The 20841-nt window shown below is 44.9% G+C and overlaps 1 protein-coding gene across 1 annotated transcript in view; it reads right to left on the bottom strand.

Moving 5' to 3' along the window:
• RFTN1 (raftlin, lipid raft linker 1) overlaps window positions 1-20841 on the bottom strand; it is a 203421-nt gene extending 182580 nt beyond the window's left edge. The window contains exons 1-2 of the mRNA XM_011977936.1: window positions 20688-20841; window positions 241-393 (exon numbers count right to left, since the gene is read on the bottom strand). Of these exons, the coding sequence (XP_011833326.1) occupies window positions 241-385 (145 nt within the window). The 5' untranslated portion in view covers window positions 386-393; window positions 20688-20841. The remainder of the gene's footprint in view (window positions 1-240; window positions 394-20687) is intronic.

The following is a 20841-nucleotide window of genomic DNA, read 5'->3' as shown; positions in this document are numbered from 1 at the left end:
GCCTCCCAAAGTGCTGGGATTATAGGCATGAGCCACCGCGCCCAGCCACTATTTTTTAAAAAGTGAGAGATTTCACATAAAAATCTGGATCTCTGTAAGCTGCCCCCTTGAGACAGGCCTGCCCTTTTCATTTCTTCACAGCCCCTACCCCATCCAGCTCTCCCAACAGCACCCCCATCCCCCGCAGGCCCCTGCTGGAGACCCCACCTGCCCGTGTCTGTGCACAGCCCGTGTACTCACCGGCACTCAGAGTTGTGAACTCCAGGAAGCGGTATTCATAGGACACATCTATCTTGGTTTCCACCTGAGGCCTCTTCAAAGTTGAATAAATATTCCCAGGCCGTTTTTCGTCACGTTTCTCTAACTTGTTCAATCCGCAACCCATTTCAGCAGCTGCTGGCCAAAGGAAAAAGGCGGGGAGGTGATTTTTTCCTGAGATTTTGTCTTTAAACACCCTAGTATAAAAGACGCCATAATTTTCCTGAAGAATACATGACACACCTCAGCCTTTACGAAACTGAGGGTGTAATTTAATATAGGACCTGAACACAGACGACTGCGCTCAGTACCCAGGCTGGCTTCTCCTTCTGCTAAGATACTATTACCAGCCGTCCTGAGATTTTTTAAAATGACACCAAAAGCATACCTGTTTTTTACCTTTTTTTCCCCATCTGAGGAAAATAATACCTCCCACTGCCTCAGTTCCACTATAATCTGTATCCATGAATAAAAAATGGGATCTAAAAAGCAATACAGTGCATTATAGTGTCAGCCCATCTATAAAAAACAAGAGACGTGTCACCTTCCCTGTGGTTGCTAAGACAGAATAAGTTGTTGTTACAATTTCGAAACTCCAAGTCCTTTCTACCCTCAACAGTAATTATTTAGACAGGAAATTTATATTCATAAAACATCTCTAAAAGTAGATGGTGGTATTTTTATGGGCCTTGTCTGAAAGTCCCCTTTTTCTTCATTTTTAGACCAAACTGCAGGAAATAATAGTATGCTTCCAAGCTCTTAGAGAGTCATTTTAGACCAAAATGAAACCTGACTGAACACTAATAGCAGGGATAGAGCAATTGGAAGCAGAAATCCACGTGTATTAGAGCAAAAATCTGTAGTTCCAGTTTGAAAAGAAAATAAAGAGATGTTAAAGTAATGGGCACATTAAGGTGAGCTGAGCTTCCAATCTTCCATGGGATGAAGAACAATGAAGGCTCTCTGTTTGTTTGGGCAGAATGACTTTCATGAAGTAGCTTTTCATCCACTCCTCCAACTTCAGCAGAAGAGATTTTGCTTTTGTGTACAAAGCATAACGGACGCTTCCCTCCTCTCTGGGGTACCACTGCTGCCATCAGAACATATTTCACAAAAATATTCACCAGCCAAGAACATCACACACAGAAACACAGTGACCACTTCCTTTTAGAGATAAGAATTTCCTTTTGCTTAATTCATTTACAAGGCACCCAGCTTCCTAAGGCAATTTGGCAAGCTCCAGAAAAACAAACTGAACCTCAAAAAAGCAACGAGGGCATCGGGTGGGTGGAATGGAAGGAGGTGGTGTAGCGACAACTAGGCTCTACTTTTCAGTAATTTTAAAAAGTCTGAAAGAATGGATGAGAACAGGAAGGCTTACTTATGCCTTAATAAGGGAACATTAGTATCCAAAGGGCCAGAGCAGACATGATTTATGTGCAATCTGCATGAACTGATTACTTGTAAAATACTCTGTAGTTCTGCAGATGAAACAGCTGATATGTAAAGGGCTGCATATTTAACTGCTGAAAAGCAAGCCAGCTGGCATCCACTGGGACAAAGCAGAAAAGAAATGGACAAGGAAGCTTCTAAGTGTTGGGAAGAGGTAACCCATCGAGATGTGCACTATTACTCTCTGCAAAGAGCCCAAAGGCTCGCCAAGTCACTCATTCATGCAGATTTACTCATGCCTACTATGGGCAAAGCATTATCAGCGATTCAAACAATGTGGTCTTTGCCCTCAAGGAGGTTAGCCTACTACAAGAGGGAGGACATTCAAGCTATAACAAGATGGGAAAATGGCAGGGGCCTGGATTGGGTATCTGAGATGGGCTTTGCTGGACAGACTCCAAATGTGATGACGTAGAGATGGAGGCACAGCAAGAGCAAAGACATGGAGGCAGGAAGCTGCCCCATCTGAAGGGAAAGGGCAGGCAGCGCAGTTTGGCAGGCCGGAGAGGCAGTGTGGGATTTAGGGTGTCAGAGATCTGGGCCCACCACTAGCCCATATGGAGCCTTTGTGAGAATTCGAAAAAGGTGCCCCCTCCTCTAAGGAATGCAACCCTGTCCCAGCCATGTCTTACTGAGCACAGCAAGGTCTGGATCTAAGCCCCTGCATCCCCCCTTGGGAACAATCTTCATAACTGTACGTGGCAGTGCTGCTTCAGTAGGGGGGAAGTTAAGCAAAATTGATTATGATTAGCTAGCCATATAAATAAATATGGGGGTGGAGGCAAAGATTTCTTAAAGAGGACACAAAAAGCTCTAACTACAAAAGAAAATTTTGATAATGTAGGCTATGTTAAGATTTAAAACTTCTGTTCCTCAAAACGCACATTAAAGAGTGAAAAGGCAATCCAGAGACTGAAATAAGCTATTTGCAATACACTTGTCAAGTGGTGCACTGGTAAACCAGCTCTCCAAGAAAGAGAGGAAACCCCGATTTGTACTTTGCCTATTTCTATGGTGTAAACACACCCACCACGGCAGATTTCAAGCTGCCAAACATGATGCCACAGAAGGCAGAGTCGGGAAGAGATGCTAAAATCAGCTCTCAAAAGCCAGTGTGTGTTGGCTCCTGCACACTAATGCATTCATGCGACAAAGGACTCACATCCACCATGAATCAAAGAGCGCCTAACAAATCGATAAGGAAAAGCTACACTACCCAACAGTAAACAGGTGGAATGCCCCAACAAACACCCATGAGGATATGCAAATGGCCAAGGAACACATGAGAAGAAGCTCAACTTCATGACTCATCAGGGAAATGAAGGGAAGACCACAGTGAGATTTAACAGGCATCTACCAGAATAGCTCGACATTTAAAAAATTGATAATACCAAGTATTGGCAAGGATGAGAAGCAAATGAAATTCCCCTACACCGATGGTGAGCGTGTGAATTGGTACAACCACCTTGGAAAACTGACAATATGTTGGAAAGCTGAATGCATGCCTATCCTGTGACCCAGAAATTCTTCTCCTGGGTATATACCAACAGAAATGTGTACACATGGGCATCAAAAGACACGTATGGGAATGCTAACAGTAGCATTACTCATACCAGCCCCATCTTGGAAACTGCCCAAACACCTTCCAAGGGAAGATACATTGTGGTATACTTATACAATGAAATATTATAAAGCAACGAAAACATGGAAACTAGGATTATACACTACATCAAAGAATCTCAAAAATCAAAAAGGAGTGGGGGTGGGGGCAGCCAGACACAAAAAGTACATTCTTTCTTACTCCTGTTATACAGAGTTCCAAAACAGGCAACACTCATCTCCAGTGTTAGAAGGTGGGGTGCCGGTTACCCTTGGGAGAACAGTGACTGCATAGAGGATGAGGGGGCTTCTAGCGTACCAGCTTTGCTGTTTCTTGATCTGGGTGTCAGTTACACCGGTGTGCTCAGTTTGTGATGATTTACTGGGCTACTGAGCAGTCTCTGTGTTGCTTGGTGTGCCTTCCCATAGTTATACTAAAAGGTTAAAAAATAATAAATTTGTGACCTTACAAATGCACAGATACATCTCCAACAATAATGTTAGGATGGAATAAAGGCAAAACACAAAATCATCTACGTACTGGGTCTCAATTCTTCTAATTAAAAGCTGAAGCAACATTTACAGTAGGCATGTTCATCTGATGCTAGCTTATCCAATAAAGCCACTTGTGTATACACTACAGAGTCCTGAGGAGGAGAAAGGACTCTTCTATCAGGCTGGCGGCAGGTTCTAAAGGGTGGCAGAGTTTCTCCATACTGAGCCCTGCTGGAGACCTTGATGGGAGCAAGGCTGAGTGAGGAGTGAATAGGCTAGCAAGCAAGGGAAGGCACTCATGCCCACACCCCTCAGACTCAGGCAGACCTGCCTTGCTCTGGAAGGCAGGGTGTTTGAAGACCTCCAAGAAGGAACCTGTTCCTCAAAAATCCTCCCACTTTTGCTACCTCATATTAGAGGTTCATTCCTTTGAATCAGAATTACCTTTCCTAAGTATCTCCTCTGAAATGACAAATATCTCCATGGGAAGGACAACAAGCTAAGCTCCTGGTAGCCACTACCACTTTAGTATGATTTTATTTTGTCTATAATTTTTAATTTATATTTAATTTATTTGATAAAGGACAATTTCCTTGATAGTAGAAAGGAGAAGGTTACCAGGATGAGAAGAAAGATTTGGAAAGGGTTGGGGTGGGGATCAGGAGAGTACCAAGAAGTACTAGAAAACTCTTGTGATTCACAACTTTGAGTTTAAAGTTTCAATCAGACTGTCCCAACCTTGAGGCTTCTGCCCCAGCTCATCTCAAAGGGCATTATGCTTGATATCACAGGACATAAAGGGGCTCTGGGCAAATTATCCATGTGATCAGACACAGAAAAGCTAAACAGTATGTTAAATTCAACCAAATTTGGCTTGCGGATGCCTCCACACTTGAGTCATTACATAAGGAACTGCAACTTAGTTTAGTAGGTAAACTAAGTGAAAGCCTAACTTAGGATGTATACTTCTGTAACAAATAGCTGAGTCTCAGCCAATCACAGCAGCAGAGACGCAGTTAATCACAGGCAGCGAAGCCAAGCCAGCTGTCTCTGTACCTCACTTCTCTTTTCTGTACACAAAACACTGCCAGGATGTGTTTCAGGCAGGTCACTGAACCTGTTCTCGTTCTGAGGTTGCCCGATTTACGAATTTTTCTTTGCTCATTCAAACTCTGTTACATTTAATTTGTATCAAGTTTTTATTTTAATAAATACCAGCCAACACCAAAACTGTAATATCATTGAATGCTTGAATCTCAAATTTTAGAGATTGATTTCTCTGGAATGCGTGCAACCCTAGTTTAAGCAACTGTTTCTAAAGCACAGCCCTCTTTGGAAAGGCAGACACAGGAAGTAGTTGCTGGCCATCAAAACCTTAGCGTGAGTTAGTTCCTCCTACTCTTGTGTAGAGGCAGCTACCCTGCTCCCTGCTACCACACCCGCATTCCTTTTGTTTCTCCCTGGATTTTGTTTCTCTCCACCAACTCCCACCCCTGTCAAAATAGGAAAGACTTTTACATCATTCCAAAAATGTCTATAGTATGCTCAAAACAAGTCAGAAAAATCTAGCTTACAAAAAGTAGGAAAAATAAGCTGTAACAGTGACTTGCACACTATTGCAGAGTTTTCTAGGCTACACTGTTTACCACGTGACATTCCCAAACCATGATCACATTAGAATCCTGCAAGAGGATGGAGGCAAAAGATGGGTATGTTGCTTTTGAGGGCAGTGGGAGGGAAGGCAGAGGAAAGGGTCTAAGGAATAGTACTGCCAGATGCAGACAGAAGACACGATGTGCTGCACATTCCCTCGCACAGACACTCAGGGAGTGTCTCGGTGGAAGGACATCTCTCACACGGGTCAAAGTCTCTAGTAAGGTAGAAGGTAAATGGTAAGTAGGATGGTTTTTAAATGTGGCTCCAAAATCCACTGACATTCCTCCTATTGAGCCTATTGAGAGGTGAGGTCTATGTCAATTACCCTGAGTCTGGGCTCCACGACGGCTTGACCAATAGAATCTGATGGAATTTAACACAGTTCCAGTTTCTGGACCCAGCCTTAAGAAACTTGAGAACATTTGCTTGCTGAGTCTTGTGGTGCCTGCTCTTGGAATCCAGCCACCATGCCATGAGGAAACTCAAGTAGCCCCAAAGAGGGGCCCATGTGGAGAGGAACCAACAGCCAGGACCAACTTGCTGGCCATCTTGCCAGCAAGCCATGTTGGAAGTAGATCTTCTGCCTCAGTCAAGCTGCTGATGCCATGTTAAGCAAAGACAAGCTGTTTCGCCAAGCCCTGCCAAAGCTGCAGATTCCTGAGCAAAAGAAGCTACTGTTGTTGTTTTAAGCCTCTAAGTTTTGGAGTGGTTCATTTACACCATAAGCAACTGATACACCAAGTCTGCTCAAAATGACCATGGCCTGCCACTTCCTTGGCACCTGCTGAAGTTGGCCTGCTTTTAGGGCCCCTGTTTCAGCCATTCACCCTTTGAAGGGCATCTGGGTTGTTTCTGGCACTGGCTGATTATGAATAAAGTGGCTATAAACATTTGCATAGAGGTTTTTACATGGACATAAGTTTTCACTTCTCTAGGGGAAATACCTGAGACTGGGGTTGTTGGGTTATACGGTAAGTGCAGGGGCCCTGTTAATGAAAAAATGCTTCCCTTTAAACACGGAGGATGTCCACATACTGCCCCCATGACAGGTGTATGGAAAGTGAGACCTCTCAAAGGTCGGCTAGCCCCCCCATGACAGGTGTATGGAAAGCGAGACCTCTCAAAGGTCGGCTAGCCCCTGCTCAACTGGGGCATCAGCTCACCAGGTGGAATCATGCCCAACGGTGCTATTCACTGACTTTTTCTCTGGTTGTTGCTTGTTTTTGTAAAAAACACATGCTAAAAGTCACCTGTGTCTAGTGAGACTCCCCTAGTACTTCATGTATGCTCCACCCTGCTCCCACAGCTCCACCCTTCCAAATTCCTATGCTCACCTCATATTGACACCCAATGTCGATCAGATTACCTATTTTATGTGTGAGTTCATTGTTGGATCAGCTTTGATTGACAGTTGTTCAGGCATTCGTTTCTCTTTTTATATTTTTGTCTTCTCAGCAGACATCCCTGAAACTATGTGTATGGGTCTCCCGAGCATTAAGGCACCAAGAAAAACTTTCCTAGAAGTCTTCAAAGGTAGAGGAAACGGAGGAGGCCTTTCCCCATTCCTATGGTGAAACAGTGGGGAAATAATCAAAACACACATACAGTTCCCCAGCAGAAATTGGTAAGGGTAATTAGGAACTAGATGCTTTCTAAAGAGGAAAATAAAGAAATCAGAAGAAGGTTCTGAGACCCGAACTGCAAGAAGAGGATGGTAGACATTGCAAATGATCTGGAAGCAAAGATCCCTTGAATGGTGTTGTTCTGGAAAAAATTTGGGCTGAATCAAACCTTAAGTGGGATGTCTCTTTGGTACACGGTGGACCAGTTTCTTACAGGAGCTATTAGTTCCATGAGGGAGGGAGCTTATGTTCCAAATTCATTCATCCATCCATTCATTCAACTCACATTTATTAAGGTCTGCTTTGAGTCAGGCACTTGGTTAGGAAACACTAAAACTGGGAAGGCCAGGCCCTGCCTTCAGGGAGATCACAGAGACGATGACGAGATACCTATGGTGCAGTGTAGCTGACTGTTCCAGAAGTCTGGACAGAATGCGGGAGCATTCTGAACAAATCACTGTTATATAAAACACAGAGATGGGTGTGGTGGTGTGCACCTGTTGTCCCAGCAACTTGGGAGGCTGAGGTAAGAGGGTCTTTTGAACCCAGGATTGCGAGGCTGCAGTGAACTGTGATCGTGCCACCTCACTGCAGCCTGAGTGACAGAGCAAGACTTATCTGTAACAAAACACACACACGCACCCACACACAAACACAGCACATCGCCAAATACTTGGCTCCAGAAGAAGCTGACCAGCAATGGGGCACAATGTCCTGTGTCATTTTAAATGTTCTATAAAGACACATGCACACGTATGTTTATTGCGGCACTATTCACAATAGCAAAGACTTGGAATCAACCCAAATGTCCATCAGTGATAGACTGGATTAAGAAAATGTGGCACATATACACCATGGAATACTATGCAGCCACAAAAAAGGATGAGTTTGTGTCCTTTGTAGGGACATGGATGCAGCTGGAAACCATCATTCTCAGCAAAGTATGGCAAGAACAGAAAACCAAACACCGCATGTTCTCACTCATAGGTGGGAACTGAACAATGAGAACACTTGGACTCGGGAAGGAGAACATCACACACTGGGGCCTATCATGGGGAGGGGGGAGGGGGGAGGGATTGCATTGGGAGTTATACCTGATGTAAATGACGAGTTGATGGGTGCTGACGAGTTGATGGGTGCAGCACACCAACATGGCACAAGTATACATATGTAACAAACCTGCACGTTATGCACATGTACCCTAGAACTTAAAGTATAATAATAAAAAAAAATAAAAAAAGAAAAAAGAAATAAACCACACTTTTGTGTTATATCCAAAAAAATAAAAATAAAAATAAAAAAAAACGTTTAAATTATTATTTTAAAAGTATCCTAATTTGTTTCTGAAATGCTTCCCACGATGTCCATAAAAACACTGGAAAACCACTTCAAAAGGATCACCTTCTTAAAAGATTATTTTTCGGCTACAATGTAGAAAAGCCTTAGTTTAAAAGTTCATTTTTACTATCAACTAGCATGCACACATTTAAATAATGGGGGCAATAAATGTAGTTATATTTTCAAATACAAATTAGTTTCATTAAGAGTAAGCCCTCATTTGCCACACTTGCTGCTAATCTAAGGCAGCCTGTAAAGCTAATTTTAACAAATGCCAACAGCTAGTGACAAGCAACCAGAGATGGGGCAATTATATGCAATGATGTTGGATCAGCTGGCAACCCCATTTTTTATTTCTACACTCAAATTCTGTATTTGAAGACACAAGCATGTTTATTACTTCATTCAGTCATCCAAAGTAAGAACTGATCATCCAAATTAAGAAGTCTTTACATGATAACGACATCTCTCTAGATCCAGAAATATAAATTAAACTTAAAAATTCAGTAGAGTATTCAGATGGTGTCAGATTTTTTGCTGTCCTGCAACAGAGCCTAAGAAACTCTAAAATGTACCGGTTGAAAGTGTTCCTGATCCAATGTCAAGTGTAAAGAACAATCTATATCAAACCGTATTAATGTATAGTATCGCTTTTTAAAAGTGCTTGTGTATTTGTTTATAAAATCCTCATTTTTGAAAAACTGGCAGTTCATAAACCACCTGTTAGCAGAACTTTTTTCTGGGTCATGACACTACGGGCTACATTTTCAAGTTTTCTTTGTTGAGCATGCATTATTTTCATGGGTGAAAACAATCAGGGGCACTTTGGGAGGCTGAGGCAGGTGCATCACTTGAGCCCGGGAGTTCAAGACTAGCCTGGGCAACATGGCAAGACTCTGTCTCTACAAAACAATTTTAAGAAGAAATTAGCCAGACATGGTGGCATGTGCCTGTGGTCCCAGCTACTCGGGAGGCTGAAGAGGGAACACTGTTTGAACCTAGGAGGTTGAGGCTGCAGTGAGCCATGATCTCACCACTGCATGATTGTGCCACTGCACACTACTGCCCAGCCTGGGCAACAGAGTGAGACTTTGTCTCAAAAAAAAAAAAAAAAGAAAAGAAAAGACTATGGATATCACAGCCAGCCTCCAGGACGGTCCTCAATGATCCTCCCGGTATTCACACCCTTGTGTGGACCCCTCCCACAGCGAATAGGGCTGACCGGTGTAACCAGAAGAATACGGTGGAAATGAGTGTGATTTCCCAGACTAGGCTGTAGGAAACATTGTGGGTTCTACCTCGATCTCCCAGATCTCTCGTTCTGGGGGCAGCCAGCCGCCACGTTGTGAGGACACTCTATCAGCAGGATGAAGTTCCACTGCAGGGCAATGAGGCCTCCCGCCAACAGTCAGCACTAACTCAACACCCATGTGGAAGTAGATCCTACAGCCTTTGGCCCAGCTGACATCCTCACTGCAACCTCATGAGAGATCCTAAGTCAGAAGCACTCAGTTAAGCCGCTTCTGGATCCCCGACTCAGAGAAACGATGCAAGATAGCATGTTTGTTGTTTCAAGCCTCTAGGTTTTAGGGCAATTTGCCACCCATCAACAGATAATTAATCCAGGCTGTTCACGTTAAGAGTCTTGCTCCTATATGAGAAGCGGCATTGTGGAGTGGTTGAGAGCTGACTCTTCAGCTGCCAAGTTTTGGCGTAATTTGTGACACAATAAAAGATACCTAATAAGAGTGGTGTTTGCATTATAAGAAGAAAACACTTGCTTACCCCCCACTCTTCCAACCCCCACAACCTACCACCATCTCAGTCCATCTTAGGAGGGGTCTGAACCCGAGTCCATCTCTGCTCCACTGCTCTCCAGCCATCCTTCGCTAAAAATAGCTCCCTCTCAGAACCTGCTACTCAACCTGTGGACCTCAGACCAGCAGCAGCATCCGGGATCTTGTTAAAAATGCAGAATCCCAGGCCCCATCCCAGACCTGCTGAATCAGAATCTGTATTTGAGCAATAAGTGATTCCTTAAAGTTTGACTCACAGTACAGTTTGAGAAACGCTGGGCTGTGGCTGTGGCTCTTAATCTTGACTGCACTTTGGAATCATCTGGAGAGCTGTGAAAAGCCCTGATGCTCAGGCATTTAGGGGTGGGGCCAGAGCACCAGTATTTTGAAAAACCCCAAGTGATGCTAACATGCAGCCAGGGTTGAGCATCAATGCTCTAGGAGCAAACCCAGTCTTTTCCCACTCCTAACACTCTTCAATCTCCTAATAGCCAGGAATCAACAGGGCCCAGGATGTCTCCTACAGCCTCACATCCAGCACTGAGAACCACAGTTCAGAGCTCAGCCACACTGATCTGCTTAGTTCCACATCCCTCAATCTCCTGAATCTCTTTCTACCTCAAACACCCCTTCCCAGTCTCCTCTGCCATCCTCCCAGGCAAGCACAGGCACCTCCTACATTTCTGTCCTCCTCCATCCTCTTGCCTCACTTTTCCAAAACTATTTTAATTATAAACCACTTCAAACACATGGAAAATACAGAAAATGAGATGTCTATGGATCCACCACCTGGATTTAACAAGTGCTTACATTTTTACCTTATTTGCTTCAGATATTTTATTTTTGGATAAATAGACTTCTTGACACAGTCCTCATGCCATTCCCTTTCTCCCTCTCTTTCTATCCCTGTGTGTACTCTTTTACAATCTATATATAACATATAACACCCAGAACAACATATGGCAGAGATTCTGAGGATTTCTCAGTTTGTAGTGCCCTTAGTTCCTCTGCACATTTTTTAATGGCACGCCCTAGATTAAAAAAAGTATCCAGTAGTTTCTTTTATTAAGTAGTTAGGTCCAAACAACTTAATACTTATTCACAGCCTAACAACAGTAGCCTTTCAAAAAAAATAGCACACATAAACCGAAAGAAGAAATATTTTTTCTTTCATTCTTAACTAACCACAATTACTCACTAATGGGATGTGGGCATCTGTTGGACACTGCGCAACTTCTCAAAACTTGGAACCACACTGAACACCACCACCCTGATTCCCACTTCCACACCGATTTTCTTAGCAACTACCCAAAATGTAGCTTGTAAAGATATGACATCATCAAGAGTAATGTGGTACCGTCAGATGTTGATATTGCGAAGTGCCTCAAGCTAGTACTTAGCGTGGTATCTGACAGATGTTAAGTATTGCTGCATTTCCCTCGAAAATGTGAAATATCCGTTGGCCACCCTGTGCATTTGCTGCAGTGCCTTGGGGTATCTTAGCCCAGAATTTGGGAACCACCAATATATAGTATTATGTATGTTCAAAAAAGTTACTTACATGCTATTGTCTCTCCCTTAGCACTCACACTCCCTCTCTCGCCCTAACTTAACCTGCTCCAGGCAAGAGCTCCCCAGTCTCCTTCCCAGCCTGTCTGTCTTCTCTCCAGCTCCAGGCAGACATCTGCAAGAACTGTTTCAACATTTCCACCTGGAACTTTCTCTCTTCACCTGAGACTTTCTCAGCACTTCTGGAAGAATATGCCCCACAGAATGCAGCACCTTGCCCAACAAGCCTGCTCTTCCTCCTGCATTTCTCATCTCTGGGTAATACCACTGCCCTCCTAACATCCAGGCCCAAAGCCCCAGTATCAGCCTGCTCCCGCCACCATCCTCACCCTGACATTGGCCCACCAAGAGCTGGTGGATGCTATCCATACCCCCACTTTATTCTCCAAACCAATCTGCCATCTCAACAGCAACCAATGCTTTCCTGGAATCTGGCTCCCCCTCATCCATCTAATTCCTATCTCCAGCTTTTCCCACCTTAATCATTTTACAGCACACAAGTGGCTCAAACAGCATCATCACATCCGCTGTGCAGCTCGGAGTCCTCAGCCTCAATCTCACTCAACCCTTCCTCCTTTCCAGTCTTACCTCCCATTGTTTCCCTTCACAGTTGACCCTAGAGTCAAGTCAGGCTAAGCTACTGCAATCTTTTGTACACCCTCAGAACTCTCCAGGCACCACCATTTTCCTCCAGTGAACTTCCACCTGACATTGCTTTCCTGTACCTCTCATCCTCTGTATTAATCACAGTTCTCCAGAGAAACAGAACTAGTCAGATATGTGTGTGTGTGTATATGTGCGCGCGTGTGTGTACACCCAGATAGAGAGAGACAAATAGAGGTATTTATTATAAGGAATTAGCTCATGAAATTGGGGGGCCGACAAGTTTAAAATCTTCAGGGAAGGCCAGAAGACTGGAAACCCAGAGAATAGTTGATGCTGCAATCTTGAATCCAAAGGTGGTCTGGAGTCAGAATTCCTTCTCGTGGATCTCAGTATTTTTTCTTAAGGCTCTCAACTGAATGGATGAGGTTCACCCACATGATGGAGGGTAATCTGCTTTACTCCAAGTCTTCTGATTGCACAATTCATCATGCCTAAAAAATAACTCACAGCAAAACCTACCCTGGTGTTTGGCCAAACACTAGGCACATAGCCTAGGAAAAACTGACATAAAATTAACCGTCACACTCCTTCAAGGCTGAGCTCTAAGAGGATTGCCACTTTAGGCCATTGATTCATCCAATAAATAAGTAATGAGCACTTACTATATGCAAGGTCCTGTTCTAAATGCTAGTGATACCAAAGTAAAACGAAAGGGATTCACACAGTAAAAGAACAAGCCTCCCCTCGTGGACCTTACCTTCAGAAGCCGAGAAACAGGCAATAGACAAACATAAAAATAATACATGAAATTCCATTTTTAAAGTATGCCAACTAGAACAAAAATAATGCAAGGGAGGGGTAGCAATCACAGGAGGAGGAACGATGTTTTAAATACAGGGATCGAGAAAGGCCACACCCAGAAGGTGTGTGGTTTAAGCAAAATCATGAAGAAGGCCACAGAGCGAGCCATGGGATAAGGGGGAGGGTGGGCTAGGCAAGGCAGTGGCAGGTGCAAACAAGCTGGGGTGTGGCGCCCCCGGGGAGGTTGACCGGACCTCGGGGTGAAGTCAGACAGGGCTTGGGAGACAGAACGCAGGTCTGGCCGGGCCGTGAGCACTTCAGCTTTACCCTGACTGAGGTGGAAGCCTCTGGAAGGTTTCGAGCTGAGGGAAGACATCAATTACTCCAGCCATGACAGACCATGAGAGCAGAGAGCCCAGATGACAGTAAGTAGACGGGTGCGCAGTGGTCAAATTCTGTATATGTTTTGAAGGTAGAAAACGGGATTGATTGATGATTTAGAAAAAGGGGATGAGCAAAAGAGGGCATCCAAGACACCTCTAGGGTTGGTCACCAGCACCTGCAAGGCTGGAGTGGCCATCTTCTGAGATGGGTAGAGGAATTCAGGAGTTATCCATGTTAACTCCATCCAAGCAGAGGTGTGCAGTGGGCCACTGGATGTACCATTCTGAGTCCAGAGGAGAGCTCCACAGCTCTTGGTAATGCCTCATCTCCCCACATGACAGTAAATTTCTGGAAGGCAGCAAGCAGGTCTTCTTCATCCCCAACAGCAGCTATTCCAACGCCCTGCCCGTAACAGATGCACAATAAATACCTACTTAGCAGCATCTTTCGGGAATAGGAAAGACACTTATCTGGTACAGGATGGTAAAGGGCATTTGGAATATTCCCTGTGTGGCTCTCAAATTCACTTTCTTAACAGTACAGCACAGGGGTTGGTCATACAGGCTCTGGAACCAGACTGACTAGGTGCAAATCTTGTGCCCTTATTTCTTACCTGTGTGACCTCAAGGAAGCCATTTAACCTCAGTTTTCTCGTCTGTAAAATGGGGACAACTGCAACATCTACTTCTAGGGTGAGGACTAAATAAGGTACGGTGAGTTAATATTTAACAGGACTCAGAAGAGCTCGGACACATGGAAAGAGCAGTATAGATATTAACCATTTTAGTACTCCACTAGGATTACTTGTTGCCCATTATGAAGATGCCTTTTGACCTATTCTGGCCAATAGTCATGATTATACCACATGGGAAAGGGCACACTGAAAAGGGTATCATAAGACACTGGAAAAGTCCAAAAGGCCTCTCTAAATTAAAGAAGTGATTAAACAAACAACCTGATTTCTTGTGCTTTATATTTCCAAAATTTGCTAATACATGATATGATCAGGTTCCATTAACCAGAGTCTATGATTAACCAAATCTCTTCCTACCCAACTTTCTAAGTAAAATCTATTACAACAGTTCCCCCAAATCTGAGGAACTTGAGCGCTATTCCATAAAAGTTGAAGGATTCCTCAGGACAAAGGGTAAAAGGCAAAGTAGGGAGTTTCAAAACACACACACACACAGACACACACACACACATACACATGTACATACATACACACACACGTGCATATCCACAAACACGCACATACATACACACACAATACACATAAACATACACACATACATACACATACACACACATACACATACACATGTACACACATACACACACATATACATACACGCACATACACACACACATGCACACATCCACAAACATGCACATAAATACACACACAATACACATAAACATACACATACACACATACATACACATATGCACATGCATACACATACACACACATACACACACATACACACACATACACACACATACACACACATACACACACACATACACACATACATATACACACACATGCACACAAATGAAAGCTGATAGGCCCCCATAAAGAATAAATTCTAACCCTCAAGGAGGTCTCCCTATGGAACAACAAGATGGGACATTTCAGGTGTAAACGCCAGAGAAAGCTGTCAGTGAGGTGCATCTGGCTTCCTGGCTGAAGAAGTGTGGAAACCTCCAGTGCGGGATCTTAAAGTAGCATAAGAGTTTGTCGGCATCAAACAACGGAGCCAAGCATAGCTTATGTTGATTTCCCGCTTCCGGCTGGACTGGCTGCTTGCGGACACCTGAGGAGTGCCTTCCTGTCTTCTGTGAGGCTGGTTCTGGAGTACCGTACACCACAGCAGAGGCGACAGCCCCAGGACCAGTCCTCTACTGTCCCATGTAACTGGGACACCAAAGCTGCCAGCCTTCTCCATCACTCCCTGCACCCCGGAGGCAGGTCAAATCCAGGAAAACCCCAAATGAAGCTTTCAAGTACCCCAAATGGTGTCTCCTCCATCTCAGTCCTGGCAGGTAGCCATCGCTGCAGAATGTGACCTGATTTTCCAGCTCTGTGGTTCTGGCCCACTGAGAGTGATTTTTCCTCCTGAATTCAGCCCAGGTAGGGAGTAAGTCACACAATTGCATATTTAAAAGCTGAACGGAATTCTTATTTGGAGAGCAAGGAATTAGCCGGGTTCAAGTAGTGGCTATCGCTTGCCTGCTGTACCAATCTTTTATGAGAAAGCGTCTTGATAAAATATGCAATGCTAATAATGAAAGCCCCTTAGGGGCCCAGGAGAAAAGGGAGACTCAAATGTATGTCAAAACCTGAATGTGAATGGGAGGAAAGATCACATGCACGCATGCACATACACACCTTTAAAAGGTAAACATAAAAGCAACATCTGGCTAAATGTATCCCTTTGTCAGTGAAAAATAGCATAAACCCTAGCCAAGTGTGTTACCAATTCTTAAACCGAAGGGTAAAAAGGAAACACTTACTACAGAGCAGTACTATCAAACAGAACTTTCAGCAATGATGAAAACACTGCGCTAACCAATTCAGTAGCCACTAACCACATGTGGCTCTGGGCCACCTGAAATGTGGTGAGTGAGACTGAAGAACTGAATTTTAAATTTTCTTTTATTTTAATTCATTACATTTAAATGTAAATAGCCACATGTAACTAGTGGCTACTGTATGGAACAGTTCAGCTGGCAACATCTTTCTGTTCCTTCAATAAAATTGTAATCCTAATCAACCAATAATATTTTAAATTATCATCAAAATTAGTATAAGCCCCTGGCTGTGCCAAACTCAGTAAGCTTAAGACAAAATGAAAACAAACAACAACAACAACAACAACAAACTAAAGAAAATGATTGCTGTGTATCATTTCCTGTAACTCTGTTCTGATTATCTAGTTTACATTTCTGTTATACTATGCCTCTGTGTATTTGGAAATCCGTGATTGTAGACAGATTTTGCCTTCAAAAAACCAGAATGTCACAGTCTCTTCCCTTAAGGTCTTAGAAAAATGAAAACGTGAACTTAGGGAAAGTTAACCTCGCAGGCTTCAGTTTCCTCAGGGCTGAAGTGAAGATAATGTAAGTACTCGCCTCTCATGAGGATCAAATTCAGATAATGCGTGCAAAGTGTACAACAGTGCCTGGCAAAGGGTAAGCACTCAGCAATTGGCAGCTGTAATTATTAGTATTTTATTAACAATATTAAAATAGGTAATAAAGAGAACAGTGCTAATACAATGAAAGTTTACACTGAGCGAAATCTTCCTAGGCCCAAACCCTTTGAACGTGTTTTCCAAGCCATGGTAAAGTGCCCTCTGGTAAAATACATCTTGGGGCCCTGACAATCTTGACACCCACCGTCAACCTGCAGAGAGGCCATCACCCAGATGGGTATCACCAGTCACAAAATCACTCAGCCCATGTTTACTGTGCCCCTACCCTCTGGCAGGCACTGCGCTAGGCTTTTAAGGAGGAGGGAACAGTCTCCAAACACAGTGCAATGTCTCAAGACTCTGAGCTGTCTGCCACCTGACTCCTGCAAAGCGTGGTCAGCACTGGGACACCTTGATGAGATGCAAAAAAATTCCTCCTGGAGTCCCACTCAGACGGAAAGGTTCACTTCCTGTTTCCTAGACCAGCCAAGGGCAAGCTTTGGCTGCTGGCACCACAGAGAGGGACTAAGTTATTAGGGGACCTGAGGGGCACAGGCCCATTTTCTCAGTCAGGACAATAAGAGGGGTGTTGACAGGCCACGTTTCTCACTGAGAGGCCAGATCACTTTCACAAGAGAGTCATTCTCTGAGTCTTCACAAAGCCAAATCTGACCTGCCCCTCAAAACAAACACAACCCCTTTTAATAGCTGGCTGTCCAAGCCGGTGAAATCCAAGGGGAATCTCCACCAAGTTAATATCAACCATACTAACAGACCAGAAATCCCCCGGGAGTCTCTAGGCAGAAGCTTAGTAAAATTCTGTAGGGCTTGGGGTTATTTTTCTTTTTATAGAAAGCACTCAATCAATCTTCTTTCACAACCAAGGGTACATTCCCCTATGGAATTCCCTTCTCTGAAAATCTCTAAAAATAAAATATTCATCTGATCGTCTGCAATGATTTAAGCTTAAACCCATTTACAGGCAGAGTCAGGACTTCCTATGGCCCCTCCACCTATAAAAACATGTTCCCCACTGCCTCAGGTTCCCTCTAGTCCCAGAAGAACACTAGTCAAACCAAGCTCTTGGCTTTAAGATAGGAAAGACAGGGTTGAAGTATCTGGAATCTCATACTCATATTCTTTGCTGGTGAGAGTATAAAATGGTATAACCATGTTGGAAAAAGGTCTGGCAGTTTCTTATCAGGTTTCCATATACCTCCTTTCTGACCCAGCAATTTACTACTAGGTGTTTACCCATGAGAAATGAGAACACATGTCCCTAAGGAGACCTGTACACAAATGTTCACAGCAGCTTTGTTCACAATAGCCAAAGAAAGAAAGAAAGAAACTAGAAGAAAGAAAGAAACTAGAATAATCCATGTGTCCATTAACAGAATATACAAACAAACTGTGGAGGAGACATGCTCCAGAACATAAGTCAGCAATAAAAAAAGACCAAATCATGGATACAACATGGATGAATCTCAAAAACATGGTGAGCTTTACACAATACTGTAGAATTCCATTCACAGGAAGTTCAAGAACAAGAGAAACTCACCTATGATGAGATACGGCAGCGGTTGCCACTGAGAGGGTGAGGGCAGAGAATCACTGAGAATGAGGATGAAGGCACTTACTGGGGTGACAGTAATATTCTCTGTCTTGATAAGGACTAGGGTTACACAGGTGCATGCATCTGTCAAAACATTATGCAAATGGTACTCTCCAGATTTGCACATTTCACTACATGTATATAAATTTTATCTTAAGGAAACCATGAACACATATTGAAGTCTAAATAATAAAATGTGTACTAAAATGTTTAGGAATGACCTGTACCAACATCTGTAATTTACTTTAAAATGCATAAAACAATCCGCTGGACTTATGGATGGATAGAGGGATGGCTGGATGGATGTGTAGTTAAGCAAAGATGGCAAAATGTGAATTAGACTCTAGGCGTGTATATAGAGGTGGTCACTGCTCTTGCAACTTTTCTATATCTTAAAAAATGGGATGGGGATAGAGTCACAGTGTCCTTTCCTTAGTCCACCAAGTTAGAAATCTGGCAAAGCACCGATGCCCCACCAAGCCATGGGACCACAATTCTGCTAAAAGAGAAGACTGGAAGAACACAAGTAGCTTTACAGGAACTCACATCACTCATGCCAAAGATTTTCTGCTTGTTTCCCTACAGACAAAGCAATTATTTGAATGTAAGCCAAAAATTCCTGCTCAAGAGGGAGAAAGAGAACTCACTGACTTGTATTCCCAATTTATTATCTTTCAATTCCTGTACCAAATCTCCTAGCTAACTGCACAACACTCCACTTCCATTTGCCCCAAGTCCATACAGCCAAAAAGCAAACAAAGAAAAACCAAGCCAGTGACTTGACATACAAATGCAGCCAGAGGATGACGTGCCAGCCCTGGGGCTTTGAATTACTCAGGCGGCCCGAAACCCCACTGAAGGCAAAAGAGGATGCAGAGCTCAGCCTGAGGTTAGAGTGATTTCACTGAGGTTAGCGCACACGCACCAAAGAGCCCCAAACAGCTTGCTTTGTAACCCCTCTGTGGGGTTTGGTGACATCTGGGGTCACTGGAACTTCGTTGGGATTCAGCTGTTCAGAGGTACAAATTAGGAATCCCGGCAGCAGGGGGCAGGGGGGAGCAGAGTGGCCCTACCCACAGGCCCAGAGGTCGCTCACATTACACCCGGCTTCCTTCCTGGCAAGGCCTTACTTATCCTGAGATGACACACGACGGCAGGGGTTGGAAGATGCCCAGTCTAATTGAGTGCCCAGCTCCTGAAACAGCTGTACTGACTACAAGGGTTTCAGCACATGAGTTGCTGGAAACTGGGGTGGCCACTGACAGAGATTGAGTAAGACTTTTTTTAAAAAAGTACTTCTTATTTGTTTGTTTTAAGCCCCCAAAGAAACTCACTGACACCACCCAGCGTCCCAAGGGATCACCCACAACCACACAGGGCAGCTGAGGGCAAGCGCAGAGGCACAGAGAGACAGTAGGGAGCGCGCCTGGGTCTACAACCTTGGCCTCCACGCGGTTCTTGCTGCCAAAGGCAGCGACACCGGAGGTGAAGGGCACTAGCCCTGGCCTAGGACTGGGGTGCGCGTGCCTGACAACGGGGCTTCCTGAAATACACAACCACCTCCTCCTCGTCCAGACCCATATCCATCCTGACGTCCCTTGAGTCTAGAGAAGTGGGTTAAGACAAGGGAAGAAAATCTCTTACAGAAGAGGAGATGCCCGTTTTCAGTGCTGGGGACTCTCCGCACCCCGCGTCCCTGTGCTTCTAGTGGTTCCGGCGCTTCCTCGAAGCGCGCGGCATGTCTGCTCTTACAGGTCCAGCACCTCTGTCCCCAGAGCAAACCCACCTTCTAGGGCACACGCAGAGGGGCAGTCAGGCACCGCCTCCACCCTGCCCCACCCCAGCCGCGCGCACCCCTGAAACCTGGACTCCGCGACCAGCTCCCACCTGTTCTTTTCCGAGGACCCCAGCGGCAGTGTGTCCTGGACCCACCTGTAGCCTCGAAGCTCCCCCACCTCCGCGTCCTTCCTAGGCGCTTCTGAGCCTGCAGAGCCCACGACCCCCAACAGGCTGCTCCGGAGTGCCTCTCCCTACATCGCTCCAGGAATGACTCCCTCACACCCGCCCTCCCCCCAAAAAAAAGTTGGCCCAAGATCCAGGCGTCCCATGGATCAGCCCAGGTCCCCATCCCACGCGGGCCAACGGGGGCTGCTCTGGCAGCTCCGGAGCCCCGGCACAGAGCAACCTGCAGGGAGGCGCCACGTGGGGTTCCCACTACCCGCCAGGGACCCGGTCCATAGGGCCAAACGAAGGGGTCTGTGCCGGTCGACACCCCAAGCCCTGTCGCGCCCCCACCTACCGTATGGGACCAGCGGAGGAGAAGGCGCGGGCGCGGGCTCCCTGAGACAGCGTGTTCCGTCCCGGGAGGAAAGTTTGTGCCATACAGAGGAGGCGGGGAGGACAAGGGCGCCGGTGGGTGGAGGCGGGGGCGGCGGCGCCGCGTGCTCGTATGT

The sequence above is a fragment of the Mandrillus leucophaeus genome, unplaced genomic scaffold (assembly GCF_000951045.1).
Source record: "Mandrillus leucophaeus isolate KB7577 unplaced genomic scaffold, Mleu.le_1.0 Scaffold186, whole genome shotgun sequence".
NCBI classification, from domain to species: domain Eukaryota; kingdom Metazoa; phylum Chordata; class Mammalia; order Primates; family Cercopithecidae; genus Mandrillus; species Mandrillus leucophaeus.
This window is presented reverse-complemented; position numbering and strand designations above follow the sequence as displayed.